Genomic DNA, 24,028 nt, shown 5'->3' with positions numbered 1-24,028 from the left:
TGAATAGAACCCTGGAGAAGCAAGTACCTGTACTTAAATATGTACCTTCCTCCCACCTCGACTACAGAAGCTGTCAGAAAGGGAAGGGGGTGTCATAGAGATGGGCTTACTGTGCTGGTCGCTCCTGTCCCTTGTCCCATCCACTGTGCCATCCGGAAGGATCCTCAAGAAGTGGCCCCCGTTGCTACAGTAGAGCAGTTTGGGCTTCTTGTAATTCCCTGGAGGCAGATTAAACTTCTCGGTCAGGGCTGTGAACGTAGTGATTTCCCCTTCAGCCATGGCTCAGCAGCTGCTGCTTGTGGCGCTTTCAAGACTGTAAGAAATTGAACAAATCTGTAGTCGGTTCTTCCAGCAAAGGCACAAAATGCACTTTGAAGAGAGGAAGGACAGCTTCAGGGCACAGGGCTCCTGGGGAGTGAGTAAGCACAGCCTGCCCAGGTGATGCCCGCAGTCTGCAGGCCTGTGGGGCGGCTGGTGGTTAAGGAAGGATGGTCCCAGGCCTGGGAGGGGTTTCCAGGGCATTTCTCTCTTCCCAGTTGGACACAGCTTTGGACCAAACTGTGCATTTTTTAGAACTTCAAATTTAATCATTTGACCAAGGGGAAAAAAAATCATGTTTTGGTCCCTCCTTCTGGTCCACACACATCCTCAAATTAAACACCAAAGTTGCACTAAAATAACACCCAGGGTCTGGCTGAAACCCACAAAAGCTGAGAGGCCAGGACCAAGGTTCTGCCCTCCACCCTCACGCTGTCTTGATGAGGTACAGCGAAGCAGATAGCACAGATGGCCTGGACATTCAGGACCTGTAGCCAAAGGCACAGGAGGCCTTTCAGGGACACAACAGGGACAGCAAAGGGTTAGTGTGTTAAGGCAACCTTCTGGATTGACTGGGGGAAACAGAGCTGGAACCAGGGAAAAAGGCACAGAGTGGGAGTGAGTGGGGTTTGTAAAGGGCAAACACCATATCAAAGGAAATGTTACGAGACAGATTATGAAGGCTGTGCCTGGTCCCTGCCCATTCCACAGCTTCCCATAGCTTCATGTGGCTGAGAGGTGGGTCTGTCCCTTGCACACAGGCTGTTTTCATCCTAGCTATTTTCTAATGTGTGATAGAACACAGAAACCACCATGTTATATATAATATACCTTTAACATTGTATGTAGCCACTATATACAAAGTTATATTATTAATGTGAAAATGCATCGCTTACACCTCAGAGGATTAAAAAACAAAACCAATGAGCATTAGAATTGGTTAAAACATATACTTGCCCCACAATTTAGGAGAAGGAAGTGCTGGTGACTCTGAAAAGAAAGAGGCCAAAAAGAGACCAGGAAACTAACATGGGAGCTGCACCTTTAAAAAATTTTTTTTTTATTTTTATTTTTTGAGACGGAGTCTCTCTCTGTAGCCCAGGCTGGAGTGCAGTGGCACGATCTCGGCTCGCCGCAACCTTTGTCCCCCAGGTCCCGATTCAAGCAATTCTCCTGCCTTAATCCCGGGTAGGTGGGATTACAGGAGTGCGCCACCATGCCTGGCTAAGTTTTGTATTTTTAGTAGAAATGGGGTTTCACCATATTGGCCAGGCTGGTCTTGAACTCCTGATGTCATGATCCGCCTGCTTCAGCCTCCCAAAGTGCTGGGATTACAGGCATGAGCTACCGTGCCCGGCCTGGGAGCTGCACTTTGTAAGTGTGTGTAGTGAATGTGATCATCAATACATATTGATTACCAAGTGGTCTTGGAATGAAAATCATCATCCTCATCATTAATGTATTTTGGGCTACAGGTTATCTCAAGTAATCTCACCATAATCCTTTGAAGTGGACACTAATATTATCCTCAGTTTTAATAAAATAAAACCAAAGCTTAAAGATGTTCAGTGACCTGCCCAAGGGCAACAGCTAGTAAGCAATGGAGCTGAACCGCAAAAGGAATCTGGGAACGGAAAGCCCCATTTTTCTCTTGATCACCATGAAAAGGTTTAGTGACTTTATCAACACTAGTCTTTTTATGAGAAGTGGGGTTTTCACCCATTGGCTGGCGTGTACATCTGCCACCATTAACTTGTCATTCATATATTTATTCATTTGTGACCCAAAGGTTGGCTAGTCTCCACCAACAGCCTCTCCTTTTGCCCCCATGTCATCCATGAAACAGGACTCCATGCATCTCCTCCTTCTCCAGGAGAAGCCCACCCCAGCAGCTTCGTGAGCATCATGGAAGACCAGCAGCTACGCTGTCTTCCCTGCACTAACCATCCATCAGTGCCTGCAGCAGCCTTGTGGAGCTGCTGTCATAGGAGACAGTTCCCTCATAAATCGACACCAATTACAATAATTTGTCCTTAGGACTTTAAAATGAGGGCTCATGTTGGAAGCCTCCATCTGTTTTCTCTGCTCCTGGCATTTTAACGTGTCTGGTACATTTTTCCCACTCTGCTGCCACATGGGCCCGCCATTGTCCCTGGTTTCAGCTACTGTTGGAGGTGCCTCCAAGAACCCTAAAGAGAATTTTGCATATACCATATAAACTATATTTAAAGTCAGACCGTCCCAAATGTCCCCTTTATCCCATATGGTGAAACTTCGATCAATTCTTTTCGCATAATAAGCAACAGACAGAAAATAAATATAATATTACATATATATATAATTTTATTTATGTCAATTTCATAGAGAGGATTGCAGAGTTTACCTTGCATAGTACAATCTCTCTCCATCCTCACTGTCTCTTCCAAACTTTCTCTCTTATCCATAAGCCTTTAAGTCCTTCTGTGCCTACCTCTGGCTCTCTTACTCTCTCTCCCTTTGTCTCTTCCTCTGTCTCTCCACTCACTCCTCTCTCCACCCAGCCTCTCATTCTAACTTCTCACTCCACTCCCTTCTGGATCCACTTCCAAAGTAAAGCAATTTAGCTCTTTGGATATCTTTACGCCTTACCTCTCCATTAGCACACAACCATCACCAGATTCCCCTTCCTTAAAGTACAACTAAGAGATAATGAATTTTTTCTTTCATTTATTTTTTCCAAGCACTTCCTAAGTTATGTACTTCATTTGGTACAGGAGACAATAATTATATACTAGTGGTTGCCACTTAACTGAACAGATAGTCATTTGTATTGTCAATCTCAGGTGGGCTGAATTTTGTTTCTCCTTGTCTCTGACTTCCTCCGGTGTAGGTCCCCATTTGCTTCTGATTGTGGGGCAATTTCATGTTAAGAATGGCCTTTCAGGCCAGGCATGGTGGCTCATGCCTGTAACCCTAGCACTTTGGGAGGTCAAGGCAGGTGGATCACCGGAGGTCAAGTGTTGAAGATCAGCCTGGCTAACATGGCAAAAACCCATCTCTACCAAAAATATAAAAATTAGCCAGGCGTGGTGATGCGTGCCTGTAGTCCCAGCTGCTCAGGAGGCTGAGGCAGGAGAATCGCTTGAACCTGGGAGACGGCAGTTGCAGTGAGCCAAGATTGCGCCATTGCACTCCAGCCTGTGCAACAGAGCGAGACTCCATCTCAAAAAAAGAAAAAAAAAAGAATGGACTTTCTTCTAGATCCACCTAGATTCTAGATCATGTGTGTATGAGCCATACAGCCCAGACTTAATCATTGTGGAGTTCTCACTGGCTAACTGACCTCGGCCAGAGCCCAGCAGGTCCTCAGGGGCCCCTCCCTCCTGACCACAGTGTACCTGCAGTTATACAAGGCCACACCTCTGCTGTCTGCCTGCTCCCCTCAGTGAGAGGGACCATCATGAGGGTGCCTATACTGATGTCAGATGGCTCCCCAAACCCTTCATATCCACACCTGAAAACCTGAAGGAGACAAGTAGGCTCCTGAAAATAAGCCTGGAGTCAACATGAAACTGACAGACAATGGTAGCTGGGATTGATGACTCAGCTGAAACATACAAAAAATGAAATCCCTTTTTGTTGCTAAAGGAAACCCCTGGGGCATGAAAAGTCCTTATTTTAAACTTTATTTGTAATTTACCTATAGTTTGAGCAGTAGTTGGTTCAAAGTTCCTTGTCAATCCACTATTTGTTAAAGGATAGAAATAAAGGAAGTATATGACGTGATAAAACCATAAGGCAGCAACCTTAGCAGGCCCTTGGAGATTTACACAAATTGCTTTAATAAATGAATCCATTAACTAAGTAAAATCAGGCATTAAGTGTAATGGAATTTTATAAGCTCTGCTTCTTGTTACTATTTTCTTTTTAGTGGCTGTCAGAGGAGGGGATTGTCTGTGTTGTGTTGGGAAATGGAGAAGATCAAGCCCGGCGAACTCCATGTTATCATTGTGCACGAAGCCCAGCCCTTTGAGATTTGGGGCACTGGGGAGATTTTAGGAAATCCAGATGATTTTTTTGATTTATCAGTGACACCCAGGTTAGAGGAACACCAAGCCTATTGGAACATCTATGTTAAGGCTGACATACTTTATCAGCTGTGGCCTCTGGAAGGGAACCTGAACTCTGACACATGAACAGGATGTGGATAGTAAGCAACCACGTTGGCTCTGGGAACCTTGGCGAGTCATTCGCTGCTTCTGAGATGTTTCCTCTGATAATTCTCACCCTGCCTCTCACACAGTCGTCTGAAGGATTAAATGGGTGCAATATTCATACAGCACTTGAAAAATGGGACCTGACCTATAGGAGATAGTAGTAATTGGTTATGTTGAACTAGTTGGAGCCTGGTGTGATCTAAGTCAGCTGTGATTAAATGCTTAATTTAAAATGATTTTTTAATTGGTTTGAAAATAGAAGTTTTTCATTCCCATATTTGGCAGAAATAAGCTAAGCTCCTCCCCCTGTGATTAAGCCACAAACATAGCAGAGAAGATGAAGGACGCAAAGGTAAGCCATGGTTTCGTAAGAAAAAATCCTGGTCTGCATTTCAGACTCAGTTCTCAGCTTATCGACAGTTAATATAGTACAGTTACTATATAGTTATTATAATTATTTGCAAAGCCCATTATTTCTAGGAAACATTTGTGCTCAGCTTGTCCCTGGAAACTAAGCTGGAAGGAAAGACGGTGATGTGTTAAGAATCAAAGGAAGGCAAACACTGACATTTATTTTTTAGTTTTGTTTTTAATCCCTGTCACTATGTAAGCAATGTGGAATACCCATGAAGGAGGATATTTTGCAAAGTGTATAAAGCCACTGAAGGTAGATGTATAGACAGACACCTGCTAAGGTGATAATTGTATGTATCCTCAAACCCAGCACATACAAAACAGGTCTTAGCTTTGGTTCCGAATATGCTCTAAGTCCTTGTTCCCTGTGGCTATATGAATGGCATCACCCAAAATCTTAACTCTTCCTTAGAGATATTAACTTTAATTTTTGTTAAGTCAAATATACATGTTAAATGTTAAAGGTAACTAGTAAAAAAAAAAAAAAAAAATAGAATGTATTTAGTCCAAGCAGCAACTGGTAGGGGTAAGGGGAATAAGGTGGAATAAATAAAACTGTGCTTATCTTCGTGACCAGCCTGACCAACATGGAGAAACCCCGTCTCTACTAAAAATACAAAATTATCCGGGCGTGTTGGTGCATGCCTGTAATCCCAGCTACTCAGGAGGCTGAGGCAGGAGAATCGCTGGAACCCAGGAGGCAGAGGTTGTGGTGAGCTGAGATTGCAGCATTGCACTCCAGCCTGAGCAACAACAGCGTAACTCCGTCTCAAGAAAAACCAAACAACAAAAACAAAAAAACCCTGTGCTATTCCAAAATAATCCAGAAAAAGAAAAAAAGGAAATAAAGTAAAAAAATTGCTCAAAATTAGGTGACCAAAATAAATCCAAATATATTTATAATCACAATAAATATAATGTGCTAAATTTACTAGCTACCTTTTTTTTTAAATCCATCTGCACTCTGATTACAAGAGACACATTAAAAACATAATGACATAGAAAGGTTAAAAGTAAAAGAATGAAAAATAGATACCAGACAAATGTTAACAAAAAAATAGAAAACTTGGCCAGGCACGGTGGCTCACGCCTGTAATCCCAGCACTTTGGGAGGCCCAGGCAGACGGATTACAAGGTCAGGAGATCGAGATCATCCTGGCTAACACGGTGAAACCCCGTCTCTACTAAAAATACAAAAAATTAGCCAGGCGTGGTGGCGGGCGCCTGTAGTCCCAGCTGCTGGGGAGGGTGAGGCAGGAGAATGGTGAGAACCCGGGAGGTGGAGCTTGCAGTGAGCCGAGATTGCACCACTGTACTCCAGCCTGGGAGACAGAGCAAAACTCTGTCTCCAAAAAAAAAAAATTGAAAACTCATGTGACTATATTAATATCAGATAAAATAGGTCTAAGACAAAAAGAATGACTAAAAATAAAAGGGATTGCCACATAATAAGTAGATTAATTCAACAGAAAGATATACAAATTCCAAACATGTATATATCTAATAACATAGCCTCAAAAATACATAAAACAAAACTTGACAAATATGTAAAGGGAAAATGACAACTCCACAATTATGGTGGGAGATTTTATAATACATTTCTGTCATAAATGACAGAGCAAACAGACACCAAATATTAATAAGTATGTAGAAGATTGAAATACACCACTAGTAAATTTAATTGATGAGTGTATAAAAGAACCTTGTACCCAACAATGAAGTGAACTTCATTCTTATCAAGGACACATGGAACATTTACAAAAATTGACCCTGTACCAGGTCATAAGGCAAGACAACCCAAATAGAAGAATGTTTCATTGAGACTATTCTTTGGGCAGAATAGAAATCACTCCCACTCGTTCAGTTGGTGACAATGACCTTTCAGTTTTGCCTTTTTAGTGTCTCCTAAAGCCATTCTCTTTTCTCCAGCCTCACTGCTGTTGCCTTAGCACAGACCCAGCACCTGTCTCACCTGGGCTGCTGCAGCAGGTCTCACCTTTCCAGCACTGCCTTCTTTCAATCCACTGTCAATTCTGCTGCTAGTGACCGTTCTAACTCATCACTCCCCCGCTGTAGATCTTTGACTGGGTCATTGATTTCCCATTGTTTTTCAGGATAAAACCCAGACTCCTGCCATGACCTGTGAGGCTCTTATCATTAACCCTGTGACTTTTTCTCTTATTGGCCTCTTTTTATAGTCCCCCTACACCCTCATACTCACCCAGATCTTAGCCCAAACATTCTTCTGCTGCCAACAGTATTCTCTCTCTTGCTCTCTCTCTCTCTTTCTCCTTTCCTCCACCCTTTCACCATGGTCTGGCTAAGTCACACTCACCCTTCAAAAATTTAGCTGGATATTTCGGATATTTCCTCCTCAAGCAAGCCTTATTTGGACACATCCCCCAACCCTAACCTCCCTGCTCTTTCTTAAAATTCATATATACAAGTTTAGGTGGGTTCATTCCCCTGTGCTCTCTCAACGGCAGACAGCATTTCCTTTACTTCACTGCAGCGCTGGGTGTAATTCTCATCTATATCCCCCTGCCTAAACTCTTCAGTGATTTCCCATTGCTCCGGGACAAAAACAAAAGTCATGCGGTGGCCTGCAGGAGTTTCAGCCCTTACTCCCCTTCTGCCTCATTTCCCACCACATCTCCCTCCAAACTTGCCTTCCATTTTCTGATTCCCTCCCACCCTAGGACCTTTGCCCATGCTGTTCCCTCTGGAGTGATGTTCCTCTCTTTCTCTCTCCCCTGCTCCCCTGGTTAACTCCTAATTTTTCTTCAAATCTTAGTTCAACTCTCAATTCCTCATGAAAGCCTTTCCTGGCTTCCCTGAACTGAGTCAGGTTCCTCCAGTTCTCATAGGACCATTTAACATTTCTTCATAGCTCTTACTACCAGTGTTTAATTACACATTCACTCTTGTGATTATTTAATGTCTCTTTTCATGATTGGACTGTCAGCTCCATGTTAGTACAAACCGATTGGTCTTGCTCACAATGGTATCCCAGTGCCTGGCAAAATGCCTGGCACCTAATGGGCATTTGATAAACATCTGTTGAATAAGCAAATGAATGTAATTTAACTACGTATACTTGACTGACTCCTTCATTAGTCTCTGAGACCCTGGGACAGAAACTATGCCTTTTCTTTCTATATCCAGCATTGAGCAAATACCTATGCATAATTAGTGTCCTGTGAATTCTTGTTGATTGAAGGGTCAGTCCTTTCTCAGGAGCCTCTCATGGAACGTCTTATCAGACTACCTAATTAGAAGGTGATGTCCTACAGGTATTGACAAAAAAGCTAAGCCAAGAACCTAAATGTATTTTAATTGGGTTCAAATTAGGCCAGAATACCCTACCTTTGGTTAAAGGCAGGCTCAGACCCTGTCCTCATCTTGTAATAAATACTTCCTTATTTCTTTAAAGAAAATACTATGGAAATTAAGGCTCTCAGAAAGGAAGTGATCAGCTCCTTTAGTCTCAAGTCTGAACTTATCTAACCAAGAAAAATATTTGTAGGGCCTGGAAAAAAAATCCAGGTTTTGTTATTTCTGCCAAGGCGTGTTAGGCTGGCAGGGACCCACCTTCCACTCCCTGGTGAAGGAAAGTTTGCTGAAGAAAGGGAGGCAGTGTGTTCTTTGCTTTCTTTTTCTTCTACTCCACCCTCTGTGATCTGTACTGGGTCTGAGGTAGAAGTGTAGCCATGGCTGACTGGCCTGGGCTAGTATCTCAGCATGCTGCCCCCAAAACCAGTTCTGTTCCATGAGCTGAAATCTCATCTTCCATGGCTGACAGTAAACTGTGGACCTGACTATGGGATGGACTTGACAATGGTGTGCAGGAAACAGCTCCCACAAGCTCATGTAAGCCAATTATTAAATATTCAGGAATTTTACTATTATTAAACCATTAATATCTTGAAATTAACCCTGGTGAGAGCATTTATATCATAGAAATTGGCAAATGCCAGGGCTTTTAAAATTCTCTCTCTCTTTTTTTTTTCTCCTCTGATAGCTGGTTTACCCAGCATACTGCTAAACTTGGATTTGAATCCTGGTTGGACACTCACTAGTAAATGACTCATTCTCACAGTGCCCTAGTTTCCTCATCTGCAAAATGGGGCTACATAACAGTAGCTACTGAACAGAGTCACTGTAACCTCAGCACTGGAAAACTTGTGAGCATTCCATAGATGTTAGCTTGACTATCACCTAAGCTGTATAACCTTTTGTCACCTTTTTTTTTTTTTGAGACGGAGTCTTGCTCTGTCACCCAGGCTGGAGTGCGGTGGCACAATCTCGGCTCACTGCAAGCTCCGTCTCCCGGGTTCAAGTGATTTCTCTAGCCTCAGCCTCCCGAGTAGCTGGGATTATAGGCGCATGCTACCACACCCGACTAATTTTTGGATTCGTTTAGTAGATACGGGGTTTCTACCATGTTGGCCAGGCTGGTCTCCTGACCTCAGGTGATCTGCCTGCCTCAGCCTCCCAAAGTGCTGGGATTACAGGCGTGAGCCACCGCGCCCGGCCCCTTTTGTCACTTTTACAAATCATCTGGTATTGATTTAGGATTGAACAAATTTGATTTTTCATATTTAGAAATATTTTGAGTCATTTCATTTTTAAGTTTTTTTTTTCTTTTTCTTTCTTTCTTTCTTTTTTTTTTTTTTTTTTGAGACAAAGTCTGGCTCTGTCGCCCAGGCTGGAGTGCAGTGGAGTGATCTCGGCTCACTGCAACCTCCACCTCTCAGGTTCACAGCATTCTCCTGCCTCAGCCTCCCGAGTAGCTGGGACTACAGGCGCCCGCCACCGCACCCAGCTAATTTTTTGTGTTTTTAGTAGAAACGGGGTTTCACCATGTTCACCAGGATGGTCTCAATCTCCTGACCTTGTGATCCACCCGCCTCGGCCTCCAAAAGTGCTGGGATTACAGGTGTGAGCCACTGCGCCCGGCCTTTTTTTTTTCTTTTTCTTTGAGATAGGGTCTTGCTCTGTCACCCAGGCTGGAGTGCAGAGTGCAGTGGTACACTCATGCTCACTGTAGCCTCAAATTCCTGGGCTCAAGCGATCCTCCCACCTCAGCCTCCCAAGTAGCTGGGACTACAGGCCTAGGCCACCATGCCTGGCTAACTTTTTTTTTGTTTGATTGTTTGAGATGGAGTTTTGCTCTTGTTGCCCAGGCTGGAGTGCAATGGCACAATCTTGGCTTACTGCAACCTCTGCCTCCTGGGTTCAATTGATTCTCCTGCCTCAGCTTCCTGAGTAGCTGGGATTACAGGCACCCACTACCATACCTGGCTAATTTTTGCATTTTTAGTATGGATGGGGTTTCACCATGTTGACCAGCCTGGTCTGGAGCTCCGGACCTCAGGTGATCCGCCTGCCTCAGCCTCCCAAAGGGCTGGGATTACAGGCGTGAGCCACCACGCCCGGCTGCCTGGCTTTTAAAAATGTGTTTGTAGAGATGGCATCTTTCTGTGTTACCCAGGCTGGTCTTAAACTTCTGGGCTCAAGCAATCCTCCCGCCTTGGCTTCACAAAGTGCTGGGATTACAGGCATGAGCCATCACGCCTGGCCCATTTAGAAATATTTGAGGAGTATTCGAAAAATACCGTGTTCTAAGTGATAGGTTAGAACTTTCCATTGCCATTTATATGTAATGATGCACTCCTCTCATTTGCTTAGGTGCTCAACATGATGTGCTAGGGATGAATTTTCAGTATATTTCGTGGGTCTACATGTGTTACTGTTCAGGATGACAGAGAATGGGCTTAATAGTTCTTCTCTTAATAGTCTTTCTCTTCTGTTCTTTAATTTAGGATACTTTTAATTCTAAAGACTCCCCAAGTCACTGAGAATAAACTGTCCCCTGGTTTCTAGAATCGAATATTATTTGAGGGAAATCACGATGTCACATACTCTAGAAATCAACAGCTTCTACTCGGTGCCTGCTATGGGCAGAATGCCGCAGATGTCCTGGAAATTTGAAAAAGAGAAAAGAAAGAAAAAGAAAGACTTGAGATCCCTAATCCACAATTCTGACATTCAAAAAGCTCTAAAAGCTAGAAGTTCTTTCATAATAGATTGTGGCAAAACCTGGCCCAAACTGTCCTGAGACTTAAAGCCTATTTGTTCTGCTTTGTGTTAATAGTACTTATACAATCTGGTATAGTGACTAATGTGTTTGATTCTAGGGTAGTGTCCCAGACTGCACTGGAGTTGTTCCATAATATACAATATATACACCATACCACGTCTCTAAAATTACCCAGATTCTGGATTCTGAAACATATCTAGCCCAAGGCTTTTCAAATAAGGGATTATGGGTTGGTAGTAGAAATCAGTTGCTGCCTTTAAGGAGTTTACAATCTAGCCATACTAGACTCATCAAGCCATGTTTCAGATAAGAGGGACATAGAGGCTTGCATCTAGTGTAACTGGCAGGAAGTGGGGGCTGTTATCTGATCCAGCTGTGTCACCAAACAGCTCAGTCCCAGCCCCAACTTGCACACTTCTTAACAAAGAGTAGAGAACTACAAGCAGACACACACACACACACACACACACACACACACACACACATACACAGGTGTCCTCTAGTATCCTTTATTTCTTCCCTTGATTCTGGATGTTTTTTCTCTGCAGTCTAGCTTATTCACCCACAAAATACTTCCCCTCATAGAGCATCATTCAGTTGGAGGTCAGGAATTCTTTTAAGTGCTTAGAGAAAACAGCATCCACTCCAAAAGGAAAAACAGAGTGTTCCCTGGTGCAATGGCGTGCTCTGCCGGCCCCCATTCTGTCTGAACTTTAATGGTACACCATGGTCCAAACCATCCTGCCGGCCCTGGGCCATCCTGAAGACCTGCACACATCTTAAATGGAAATATCCTTCCTGCAGACGGACACATTAAAACCCCAGGGCTTCACGCCAAATGCATAGTGATTCTGCAGGGGCTCTGGCAGCCCTTCACTGCCTCCTTTAGCCTTCTCTTACTGATGTGTCTCCAAAAATCTTTTGAATCTGTTGTTGTGCAAGTTACAATTTCCAGAACCAGCCCAGCAAGGACATTCCTTTCTCGAAATCAGCCAACCTTCCAGCTTATAGGAAGATGGTCTGTTTACTGTGTCTTTTTTTTCCTTCCCTCTTGACCTAGAATATTTAGCTTCTCCAGACGCAGTCTTTTGAAGTATGTGTTTGTTATCTCTTTAGAAACGCTGAGGGCTTGCCCCACCATTTGTTACTCAATAGCCGACTCCGGACCTACCCGTAAATAATGAAATATGTCCACAAATAATAATATAATGACCCTTTTTGAACATTTACTGTATGCCAGATGTGGTTCCAAGCACATTACATTAATTAATCCTCAAATTCTGTTAGGAAAGTATTGCTCTTTTTTTTGGCTAGGAAGGAAATGAATAGAATAATATTCTCTGTGCAATCACCTACCCTAGCCTGTTTTAATGCCCCAACGTTCCAAAGTTTAATTAACAGAAAAGGGAAGCTGTCCTCGACTGAACTGAAGGCATTGTCTGAGTTCCCCCATTTGGCAGCTAAGGAAGCACGGCTCAGAAAGTTTACGTCATTTTTCTAAGGTCATACCACTAAATATTAAAAGTAACGGTAAAACCGCAATTACTTTTGCACCAATCTAAAACATGTTGGAGCTGAGATCTGAAGGTAGGGTTTGCTGACTCCAGAGTCCACTATTTTCATTGCTGAATACATGTGAATAAGAGAATAAAATGCCCCTTGAACTGAGTGACCCTTGAGCTTCACTATTCTTTTTACTCTACCAGTCCCTGGAACGTGCACAGTCCATTTGTTCATGTTCTAAAGGAGATATCTGTTTTTATTGAATGGAACTTTGCAAGTTCCTCCCCTGATGGCCTGTCCTCTTCACCCGGGTGTGGCGTCCCACCATCAGCACTTTCCTGATTGTCACTCTTGTGCCTCCTTTAGGCGACCCTTGCAGCCTGTGAGACCATCTTGGCCCTTGTCAGGGCAGCCATTTGCCATTGCAGATGAAGGGCAGGGGAGAGGCCAGAGACCCCTTCAGACTGGGTTGGAAATGTCACGAAAATGGAAATTCTCACAACCTGAGAGTCGTAGAGCTGGATTTGGGTTTCTGCTGTGTCATTAAGTTCTTGCAAACCAGGCAAGTCATGTAACCTTTCTGGTCCCCAGTTGTCTTCTCTGTAAAAGGAAGCTGTTAAGAGCTCTGATCTCATCACGGTGGCATGAGAAAGAAATAGGACAAGGCCCAGGAGGGGACTTGCATATAGTGAGTGCTAGGAAATGTCAGCTGTCATTATCCTTGTTAATATGAACCTGTTTTTAATGGGTTGATTATCTGAACTGTGATAGCAGCTGGGGTTTCCCGGAGCATTTGGGATGAATAAACAAACATCTCTGGATAACTGTCGTGTAGACACTATATGAGGTACTTCATAATCATTTTAAATTTGCTGTTTCTCTATCATATGGGCTAGGGCAACACCTCCCCTTCTTCTCCAGCCAACAGAAGTGTAATGTAGAGAGGCTGGACAGCTTACCAAAGCAAATCTGTGGCTTAGTTAATAATAAAACCCTCAGTTCCGAAACATCAGTTTATAATGTCATCCCCATTTCCAAGGGGCCGAGGCTCCCTCAAAACATTAAAAAATAAAAAGGACAAAACTCATATTTCTGCTAGGCAGACAATATCCAGGCATCTCTGGAAGAACAGTTAGCAATCCCAGCGTGTGGGTTTGTGTATTAAGGTGCTTGGATACGAAGAAGGAATGTAAACCCCGTGGAGCTCATTTCATATGTCAGACTCTGTGCTGGATCTTGAAAGGGGCCAAGGGGGCCATGGAGGCCCCAGCATGCCCCAAGCACCACACAGGAAGCAGGCAGGGGAGCAGGGCCCAGGATATGCAAAGGGACTCAGTTGGTGTCACAGCCAAAGGACAGGAAGAAAACAGTCACTTGCCCCAGTGCTAGCCTTCAAGGGCCAAGTTTTGCAGAGCCTACACTAGGACAATGTAAAATTATTTCTTTTTGCATTTTTTCTTTTTAAAGATGTGGTCTATTTTTAGAGGTTCCATATACTTGCCAACTCCATTTGATTCCACATAAACAGTCCAAAAGGAACCATTCTCCCTTTTGCACTGTTTGCTCTCTGTTTTAGCACCACTGACGGCTCTCATGGTCCTGTGACCACATCACTAGTATTCTACACCTGGCTCCACTCACAACCCAGCTGTTGGCAGGCAAAGGAATCCTCCTTTATGGGAAGGAGATGGAGCAAGGGAACATCACCAAAGTCCCCAGGACATGACTGGTATCTGATAAGGGAGGAAAGGGCTTGGAGGTGAGTTAAAGTCTTAAATCCAAGAAGCTATACTAAGAGATAACTCTCCCTTGGTATCTAGCATCTTCAGGGAGGTGCACATTGCAGTCAAGATGCCATTTATCAGGGCTGGGCACGATGCTGACACCTGTAATCAGCCGAGAGGCCGAGGCAGGCAGATCACGAGGTCAGGAGTTTGAGACCAGCCTGACCAACATGATGAAACCCCGCCTCTACTAAAAATACAAAAAATTAGCCAGGCGTGATGGCATGTGCCTGTAATCCCAGCTACTCGGCAGGCTGAGGTAGGAGAATCGCTTAAACCCAGGAGGAGGAGGTTGCAGTGAGCCGAGATCGCACCATTGCACTCCAGCTTGAGTGAAAGAGCGAGACTCCATCTCAAAAAAAAAAAAAAAGAAAAAGAAAAAAGAAAAGATGCCAGTTATCCGAAAAACCATGAGGCTAGAGATAGCTGCCAATAACTATGGCAGTACACTCATCAGTCAAACATGGCCTCTCATGGGAGTTTTCTTGAACTTTGGCAGGTAGCTCAAAACATGGTTTGCTTTTATCCCTTCAACTCCTCATGGTTTCTCTCCTTATTTCTTTTTTTCTAACTGACCTTTTAAAGCCATTTATATCCTTCATGTCCACTGCCCCCTGTCATGTTTAGAGATTAAAGAATCACTGTGTTGGGTGGGGTTGTTTGAAAAATGGAGAATTTTGAATTTATTGGCCTTTGAAAGCAGATTAGGCAACAAGAAGTAAGGAGGAACGCCAGAGGGACTTCTCCTTGCTTCTCGGAGCTGCCATCTTTTTGCACATAATTCCTCTTCACATTCAAGATCCTACATACCTTGGCTCCTTCTTGGCATTGTCAGGTTCAGTGGGCTCTTATGAAATTTGATAAATCTAGACGTTTAGATAGGCCCCTGGGGTGGGGCAGACTGAAGGCAGAACATTTTCTAGTGTTTCATGATATTGTACTCTTGAACCCTCAGTGGTGAGAGTAACTTTTCTATAGATCTGTTCAAAACTTTCCAGTTACTAGATTGTAAAATTTTATACAATGTAGGAAGTTTGATAGGCTGGATTTGCAAAAATTATTTTTCTGTGTGTAACAGGGTCTTGCTCTGTTGCCCAGGCTTGAGTGCAGTGACACGAACACAGCTCCCTGCAGCCTTAAACTCCTGGGCTCAAGTGATCCTCTTGCCTCAGCCTCCTGAGTAGCTCGGACTACAGGCACGTACCACCACGACCAGCTAATTAAAAAAAAATATATATATTTTTAGTAGAGACGAGGTCTTGCTATGTTGCCCAGGCTGGTCTTGAACTCCTGGGCTTAAGCAGTCCTTCCACCTTGGCATCCTAAAGTTCAGGGATTATATGCATGAGCCACTGCGCTGGGCTGCAAAAATTTTCCTTCACACGTAGCATCTCCAGGCAGAGCATTTACCTCCGAATCCAATTGCGTTAGGCCCAGCCTATCTAAGGAAGCCCTCCTGACTTCCTTGTCCTCTATCTCAGACCGAAATGTATTTCTTTCATGATGTTTATGATAATTCAGGATCGTATTTACTTTTTCATTTACTTGTTGTCTGTCTCACTCCACACCGTTGTATGTGCACACTAATGTAAGCCTTGTGGGGGCCCATTTCAAGTTTGTTTTGCTCAAATTATCACTGTTATTCATCCTTTCTTTATTATTATTTAATATTTTTCTATTCAGAGATATTTTTGCATTAAATTGAATTTTTAAAAAATACTGCATTAAAATATGATATTATATATACATATATATATATATATATATATATTTTTTTTTTTTTTTTTGAGATGGAGTCTTGCTCTGTTGGCCAGGCTGGAGTGCAATGGCGCGATCTCGGCTCACTGCAAGCTCCGCCTCCCGGGTTCAAGCGATTCTCCTGCCTCAGCCTCCCGAGTAGCTGGGATTACAGGCGCCTGCCACCACGCCCAGCTAATTTTTAGTATTTTTAGTAGAGATGGGGTCTCACCATGTTAGCCAGGATGGTCTCAATCTCCTGACCTCATGATCCGCCCGCCTCGGCCTCCCAAAGTGCTGGGATTACAGGCGTGAGCCACCGTGCGCAGGCTAAGATATGATTTATCTTGAGTGCTTGAGTACATTTTTACCCAAAGCAAGTGTCTCCTACACCTTACCCTAGTCCCAGCTGTGTTAGCTGGCTGACTTCTCTGAGGTATGCTAATCAAGCCCTTGGACTGCCGTGAAGGGTTATCACATTTACATACTTATTACCAACCCCACTGTCCACAGTGGGTTTGATCCACCAGCAGCTCCTGTCTTACCTTCTGAAATAGCCCCGTCTTTTGTTCTTGGCCCCCTCCCATCACTTTTACACACAGAGCCAGAGAGATCTTTTACAGTTTATATCAGATTGGCTACTCCCTAGCTTAAAACCGTTCATGACTTTCCATTTCCATAAAGTAAAATCCAAATCCTTACCATGGCCTGTGAGACCCTAGATGGTCTGGCCTCACCTACTGCTCCTCCCTCCCTTTGCCCCTCTATTCTAGCCACTGCATGTACCCTTGGGTCCTTGAGCCCACTATGGTCTCCTCCATATGACTGCCTTCCTACAAATTGGTCCCTCTGCAGCAGTGCCCTTCCCTAACAGTTTCCCATGGGCTGCCTCCCATGCCCCTTTCAGAGGGCAGCTGAAGTGCCACCTCCTCAGAGGTCTTCCCTGGCCTCCCCAACTAAGGTAAGTTCCTTCTCTACCTCCATGATTCTCTTTTTCAGCCTCTTGTTCTTTTCCTTCCAACATTCACCATCATCTGTAATTAATTATATATCCATCCATGCGTTTCCTTGTTTGACATCTTTTTCCCACACTGGACTGTAAGCTGCTGGAGGACAGAAGCCATGTTTATTCAACACCTTCTGCCCAGCCCTCAAACAATGGCCAGCACAGAGGAATTGCTCAGATATTTATTGAGTAAATGAGGGAGGGAGGGAACAAGTGAACAGATAAATTTTCAGCTTGTAGAATCTTGACCTAAGGACTCTGCTACACACTAAGGGACTTTCATGTCCCATTCTGCTCTTTGTTGTAATGAACTTTGCTCTTCTAAAGCAAGTGTTTTTCCCCTAGATTATTTTTATAGAAAAAAGTGAAGCAAATATAGAGATAATTATTGATTCTCGCTCATCAAGTCCCTGTTCCCTATCACCAACATCCTCCTGAGAGCCTGCTGCAGAATTCCTGGGAACCACAGGAAATACGTCCGCTAACCACTTGAAAAACACTTACAAAAATAGACCGGACTTGACCTTCTTCCTGTGGAAGGGCCTCTTTCCTCAGGGCAAACATTGCAAAGATATTTTATCTCTTCTTAGGAACCTCTCTTTCCAATCACTCTCCCAGCAGGATTTATCTGGACATTCTCAGAATCCTGTTCTGAAATTATTTCCCCACTGGCTAGGTCATCACTTGAGCAAATTGCTCATTTATTATTTCCATGCTATTGTTTTAAATGATAAGATAGAAATAAAGACCTGGGGGAACTATTGGGATATTTCAGTGCACAGATATTCCAGTAGGGGTAGCTTTAGTTAACACCTGTTGCCTCAGACTTCAATACACGTGCGCTGCCTTCCTTACTTCCTTACTTTGATCATTATCTGCTCGACTCATTCCTTACTTTTAAATTTTATTTAAATTGGCTAATTTTTTTTTTTTTTTTGAGACAGAGTCTTGCTCTGTTGCCCAGGCTGGAGTGCAGTGGTGCAATGTCAGCTCACTGCAAGCTCCGCCTCCTGGATTCAAACGATTCTCCTGCCTCAGCCTCCCCATTAGGTGGGATTACAGGTGTGTGCCACCACCCCCAGCTAATTTTCTTGTATTTTCAGTAGAGACGGGGTTTCACCATGTTGGCCGGTCCTGAACTCCCAAACTCAGGTGATCCACCCACCTCAGCCTCCCAAAGTGCTGTGATTATAAGTGCAAGCCACCTCGCCCAGCCTAATTTTCTTATTTAAAGCAAGCTTTATCTCCCTGGTGTAATTGCAAACATTTCCTATAAATAGAAGGTAGTGATAAAGATCAATACAATGAAGCACAGCAATGGAATTGACTTCTGCTTAGATGCTGCCTCCTGTCTGCTGAGCTCTTTTGGTTATAAAGAGAGAAGAGCAGTTCTTCTAGGGAAGTTGAAAACATAATTGTCCCAAGCCAAGGTTTTCTCCTTGAATAAACAAAATGACTAAGGAGACTTAAAGATGGGGGCTTCCTTTCTCTCTGCAGTGTTGTTCAAAGATACTTCTCAGTACCACTCAGAATTTCTCTTTTATCAACAGGAGCACATGTACCATACTTTTGGGAAACAAATAATTAATATTTAAGGTCTGCTGCTTTAGTGTTGTTATCAGTTCACCAAAGCAGGGGACATCAGACCACCTACAAACGCTTAACTATAAGGGAGTGATATAAAAATTAGAAAATACAGATAAACAACAATGAAAACTTTTAAAAGATTGTCCATGATCATATCTGCCAGAGATACCGTCTGTTAACTTTTCTGTTTATAGAGATGTAAGCATCTTACAAAGCAGAATCATATATATATATATATTTAGAACTGTTTTATAACCTACTCTTTGATCTGACTTTACTCAATACATTAGGAATTTCCCCCTCATTAATAAACAGAAACCTACACCTTCATTTGTAATGGTTGCATAGGAGGCCACGATAGGAACACGCAAAACTGTGTCAACTAAGCTTTTATTGTTGGGCATTTAGGTTTATTTTATTGTTTTTTTAGACAGTCTTGCTCTGTTGCCGGACTGGAGTACAGTGGCACAATCTCAGCTCACTGCAACCTCCACCTCTCAGGTTCAAGTGATTCTCCTGCCTCAGCCTCCCAAGTAGCTGGGACTACAGGTGCCCACCACCACACCTGGCTAATTTTTTGTATTTTTAGTAGAGACAGGGTTTCACCATCTTGGCCAGGATGGTCTCGATCTCTTGACCTCATGATCCACCCACCTCAGCCTCCCAAAGTACTGGGATAGGTTGTTCACTCTTTATCACTATTATAAGCAAAACTGCTGTAGTCATCTTTGCCAACTATCCCATTACTTCCTTAGGAAGAATTTATGGAAATGGAATTACTGGGAGGAAGCACATGCATTTTGTTAAGGTTTTTACTCAGACGTTTCCGAACGTGTGTACCTGTTACAGGCTTGAGTTCCAGTTTTACTCCTTGACTTCTCTCTACTTCCTTTCTGATGTATGTGTCTGCTCTTTAAGGTAGAGGAGAAATTAATGTGAAAGTTTTAGATCTGCTGACTTTGGTGTCAGAATCCCCTCGTAAAAGAAGAGACTTGCTTCCTTTGCCTAAACTTCCTCAGCAGCATTCATGGAATTTCCTTGCACCTATTTTTGTGCATGTGCCCTACCTGAGGGACACTCTTCCAGCAGTGTGGGCCTGTGACTCTTGCCAGAGTCCAGCGTGCCCCAGGCTCGTGGGGAACAGAATGCCCACTGCAGCATTGGCTGAAAGCAGCTTTGGAGTTGCCTTTTACCTTTGACTCTTTGGGGCCACTTTACTGCTTTGCTACACCACCATCAGAGGTGTCTCAGCTCCGACCTCTGTTCGAAGCTCATCCCCTGACTTCTGACCTGTCCTCTACTCCTGGCATCTGTTCAAAGCTTAGCTCCTCCATGAGTCTCCAGGCACTGATGACTTGGTTGAATCAAGACCTCCCTCTAGTGAAATCACCTCTAAGTTTTTTTTTGTTTTTTTTTTTTTTGAGATGGAGTCTTGCTCTGTCACCCAGGCTGGAGTGCAGTGGCACGATCTCAGCTCACTGCAAGCTCTGCCTCCCGGGTTCACACCATTCTCCTGCCTCAGCCTCCCGAGTAGTTGGGACTACAGGCGCCCACCACCAAACCTGGCTAATTTTTTTGTATTTTTAGTAGAGACAGGGTTTCAAAATGTTAGCCAGGATGGTCTCGATCTCCCGACCTCGTGACCCGCCCGCCTCGGCCTCCCAAAGTGCTGGGATTACAGGCTTGAGCCACCGTGCCCGGCCACCTCTAAGTGTTTTATGTGTGTTCCTTTTATCCATTGTGACCACATCTCCCACTTATTAAATGCAGGGCTTTTGTGCCTGGCACAGAACATAGTGCATTGAAGTAATACTTGCTGAAATAAGAATCCAGCCAGTCTCCCAGATTGAAGTGAGGCTTGGCACAGCCAAGTTAAAAATGGCAGACAGTTGTGAATTCTTGCTCACTTAGCATTCCAAACGGTATCTTTGTATTTAAAATAAGAGACAGCCTAGATTCTGGGTAAGAAGCTGGCTGGAATTCAGACCCCTTGCCACTGAGCAGATGTGTGACCATAGGCCAGTTGCTAGCCTCTCTGAGTCTGGTTCCTCATCTGAATAGTACTCACTCAAAGAGTTGCAAAGATCAAATTCGATAATAACATGTAGAGGTAATAGTGCAGTATGCAGCATAAGATAAGCTCACCACAAATAGTATTATTAATGTCTTTCATCCTTTGGGAGTTCACAAAATAGTGAAGCCTCCCTCCCCGGTTTGGACTGCCAAGCTCCTGGCTCCTGCACTCTTGTGAATAATGGGACTGTTTGACTTTCTCTAAAAATGTGCTGACTCCACCCTTCCACAGAGGAGGGAAAATAGTTGCTTTGATTATTGCTTTTTTTTCCCCCCCCGACAATTCCTTGTAACAAAGACTAACCAATAGTCAGGCTGAGTAATTAGCCAGAACAGGATAAGACTCACTAGATGTCACCAGGTCGATTGTTCACTGTTGCACAAAACTGTATAATTTGGAGTTCTTTTGATTTTCTTGTACCTTTTCCACTTAATTTAAGTATCAGAAAGGCAGAGACTGAATGTCTTAAGGAAGACTTACGCTGTAATGGTTGAGACTAGACTCCAGAGTCTGGGAGACCTGGCTCCTCCTGTGGCTCTGCACTAACTTGCTGGGTGACTTTGTGCAAGTCACTCCACTCCCCTGTGCCTCAGTTTTCTTCAGTTTTCTTGTCCACAGAATGGGGATGGTAATAGTACCTCATAGGGTGTTGGGAGGATTAAATGAGATAATGCATGTAAAACACTTGGCACATACTATGGTCTCAGTAAATATGAGTTACTGTTATCTTCATCTTGCTCAAATCCATCGCCATCATCACCTTTCTATTGTACCTGGCACAGGCCCTTCCCTATGGGAGCAGCTCAGTCAGTGTCGACTTAAGTGAATAAAATGAATAGAATAGGCCCCCCGCCCCTTCCACAGAAGGTGAAATCAACAATCTTCATTTTTCTGCATATCCGAAGTCAAGCTTATGGTGCTTTATTTTAAATGAGGTTTGCAGTGCCTGACGCTGGAATTCCCAATTACAGACCTGAGCTTCTTACCCAAGCTGCATCTTGTGTTACAAGGCACAGGACATACCATGGCACTCCCACCCTGAGCTTTCTTCCCCACCTGCATGGGAATCACATAGGTTCCCCCAACAGAGGGTTCTGATTTGCTAGACTGAGTCGGGGCTGGCACCCACATGTTCAGCAAGACTCACTGGGGGTTCTGATGTGAGACTCCCTAGTCTGGGTGATATTTTTTCTACATCAAGATAGAGGAAAGCAGTGCAGCCTAGAAAGGAAGGGAAGGCTTGATTATTATTCTCTTTTTAGCAAAGCCACTGAAATATCTCCAAATCTACTCTTTTGTTTTCTTTAAAAGCAGTGGCCCTGGGGACACTGCCCATTTTGATATGTTTATTTTTTTCTCTTTCTTTCCATTACTTGTATTTCCTTTACCGAATTATTGTTTGTTGCTGCTGAGGGGAAGAAAATAAAACAGAGGGTGAGGCAACATAAGTGAAGACTCCGCCTCCTTCTTGCTCTGTTTTGCTGTGTGATGCTGGGGCCGGATTTTCTGTCTCTGCAGTGAGACGAGAGGTACGGGCCACTAGCAGGTACACCAATGCATCTGCACCATGTCTGATTTGCTCCACAGTTCTGCTTTGCTGATCATGACGGTGCCTAATGGAAGGGCCCAGCTTTCTCTGAACTGAGCCAGAAACCGGATCTCAAGAACCAGGACCTAATCACAACACACAAGCCCATCATATGATGACATCAGGCCTTTAGGGTGAGGAAGGGAGGTGGCTCAGGATTACCATGAGGTCCTGTTATGTTTCAGTTTGTCTCTGCCTCTTACTCTATTTGGTAAAGTTGTTCCCAGCTTTTTAACAATCGGAGGACTCATTCATTCACTTGACACATATTCACTGAGTACCTACCATGTGCCAGACATAAGGAATATCGTGAATAACAAGGCAGACATGGAGAGGCGCTCTTTAAGTTTGAATTCCAGTGGGGAAGACCTTTCCCCATGTAAGGGATTTTGAATGGACTGAGTATTATAGTGGCAAAGTCCAGGTCGCCCTGAGAGCCAGGTAATAAGCAACCTACATGGCCTGGGAGACTTCAGAAGACTTCTTAGAGGAAGGGGTATTTCCATTAATAGTAAGTAGAGAGAGGGAGGTTGCAGGTAAAAGTATGTGCAAAGGTCATGAGTCCAGAAAGAGCAAGTTTTACTTGGGGGAACTGAACAGAGTCCATTATGGATGAGGAGAGAGGGCTGTGGCTGGAGAAGCTGAAAGGGATGGGCTGCACAGGGTCCTGTAAGCGTGTGTCTGAAGGACTGTGGGAGACTATGGAATACTCAGGCTGGGATGTGATGTTATCAGATTTGCATTTTTAAAATGTCACTCTGGCTGCTGAGTGATGAATTGGAGGAAAGGCAAGGAAATCAGCTGCATTTGTCCAAGTAACAGGTCATGGGACCTCAGATCAAGTGGTATATGTGGGTATGGGCCAAATGCTATGTCCACTGCTCACAGCTTTCCAGCCAGGATACCTTGAGTATGTCAGCCCAGTGGCCTTCTCTGGGAGAGACAGTGGCATTTAGCCAGGGCATGGTACGGGGAGATGAACTCAATTCGAATTTTAAAATCCCAACACTAAGGATACCAGGAATATAAGGATTTCCAAACGAGATGTACTGCTTTGAGAATGTGGAGGTCATTGACCTTCAGAGGCAGATTTGGAAGAGAAGCACTATGGCGTCTTAATAGCTGACAAACAGTGCTGGGAGCCAGAGCTCCCTCGCTGCCTGCCATGCAGCCTGGCATCCAGGACTGTCATCCCTGCTCTTCTGCACCCTGCCCTGGACTCACCAGGTGACACATTGTCTCTCCCTTGGTGTGAGTATGATCTCAAGAACCCAATTTACAAGTCATGCTAATGTAGTTTATAACATCTACAAAACAGTGCCATTGGTGGGAGGTTTAAGGGCAGGACAGAGCCTGGAGGGGAAAGGGTACACCAGCTGGTTCTCAAGATGCCTTCCAGTCTTATGACTCTGTGGGGCTTGGTGATGCTAGAGGAGAAAGCTGAGATCATCTGTGGGGGCTTCATTCATCTGATCAGCAAATGGTCATTAAGAATCTACTATGTTCTGGCTCCATCCTCAGACAGTGAACAAAGCATGGCAGTGAACAAAACTGGCAGAGCTTTTATTCCAATCATTTCCTGAGGATAGCTGGTGACCCACTCTGCCCCCAAGCTCTCCTGATCTTTGTACTGAGTAAAGACAGATGGCCCAAGAGTTCCCTAGCTTTGAACCATCAGTGGCCTCAAATGAGAGTGAACTCCTTTTAGTTCTCAAATG

The 24,028-nt window shown here is 44.0% G+C and overlaps 2 protein-coding genes and 1 non-coding gene across 14 annotated transcripts in view; 1 reads left to right on the top strand and 2 right to left on the bottom strand.

Moving 5' to 3' along the window:
- The window catches only part of LOC105466962 (Rho GTPase activating protein 26), a 907,509-nt gene that overhangs the window by 285,253 nt on the left and 598,228 nt on the right, over positions 1–24,028 (top strand). The gene's annotated exons all lie outside the window — the stretch shown is intronic.
- The window catches only part of LOC105466960 (fibroblast growth factor 1), a 111,933-nt gene that overhangs the window by 22,516 nt on the left and 65,389 nt on the right, over positions 1–24,028 (bottom strand). For all 11 annotated transcript variants that reach the window (XM_011716184.3, XM_011716187.3, XM_011716185.3 and 8 more), the window contains one exon: positions 111–313. In XM_011716184.3, the coding sequence (XP_011714486.1) occupies positions 111–279 (169 nt within the window). In that variant the 5' untranslated portion in view covers positions 280–313. The remainder of the gene's footprint in view (positions 1–110; positions 314–24,028) is intronic.
- On the bottom strand, positions 12,333–12,469 carry LOC112424141 (small nucleolar RNA SNORA36 family). The gene has a single exon (XR_003014812.1). It is a non-coding gene; the product is annotated as a small nucleolar RNA SNORA36 family (small nucleolar RNA).

This window comes from Macaca nemestrina, chromosome 6, assembly GCF_043159975.1.
Source record: "Macaca nemestrina isolate mMacNem1 chromosome 6, mMacNem.hap1, whole genome shotgun sequence".
Lineage (NCBI taxonomy): Eukaryota > Metazoa > Chordata > Mammalia > Primates > Cercopithecidae > Macaca > Macaca nemestrina.
The sequence above is the reverse complement of the archived record's forward strand: the minus strand, read 5'-3'. Positions and strand labels throughout refer to the sequence as shown.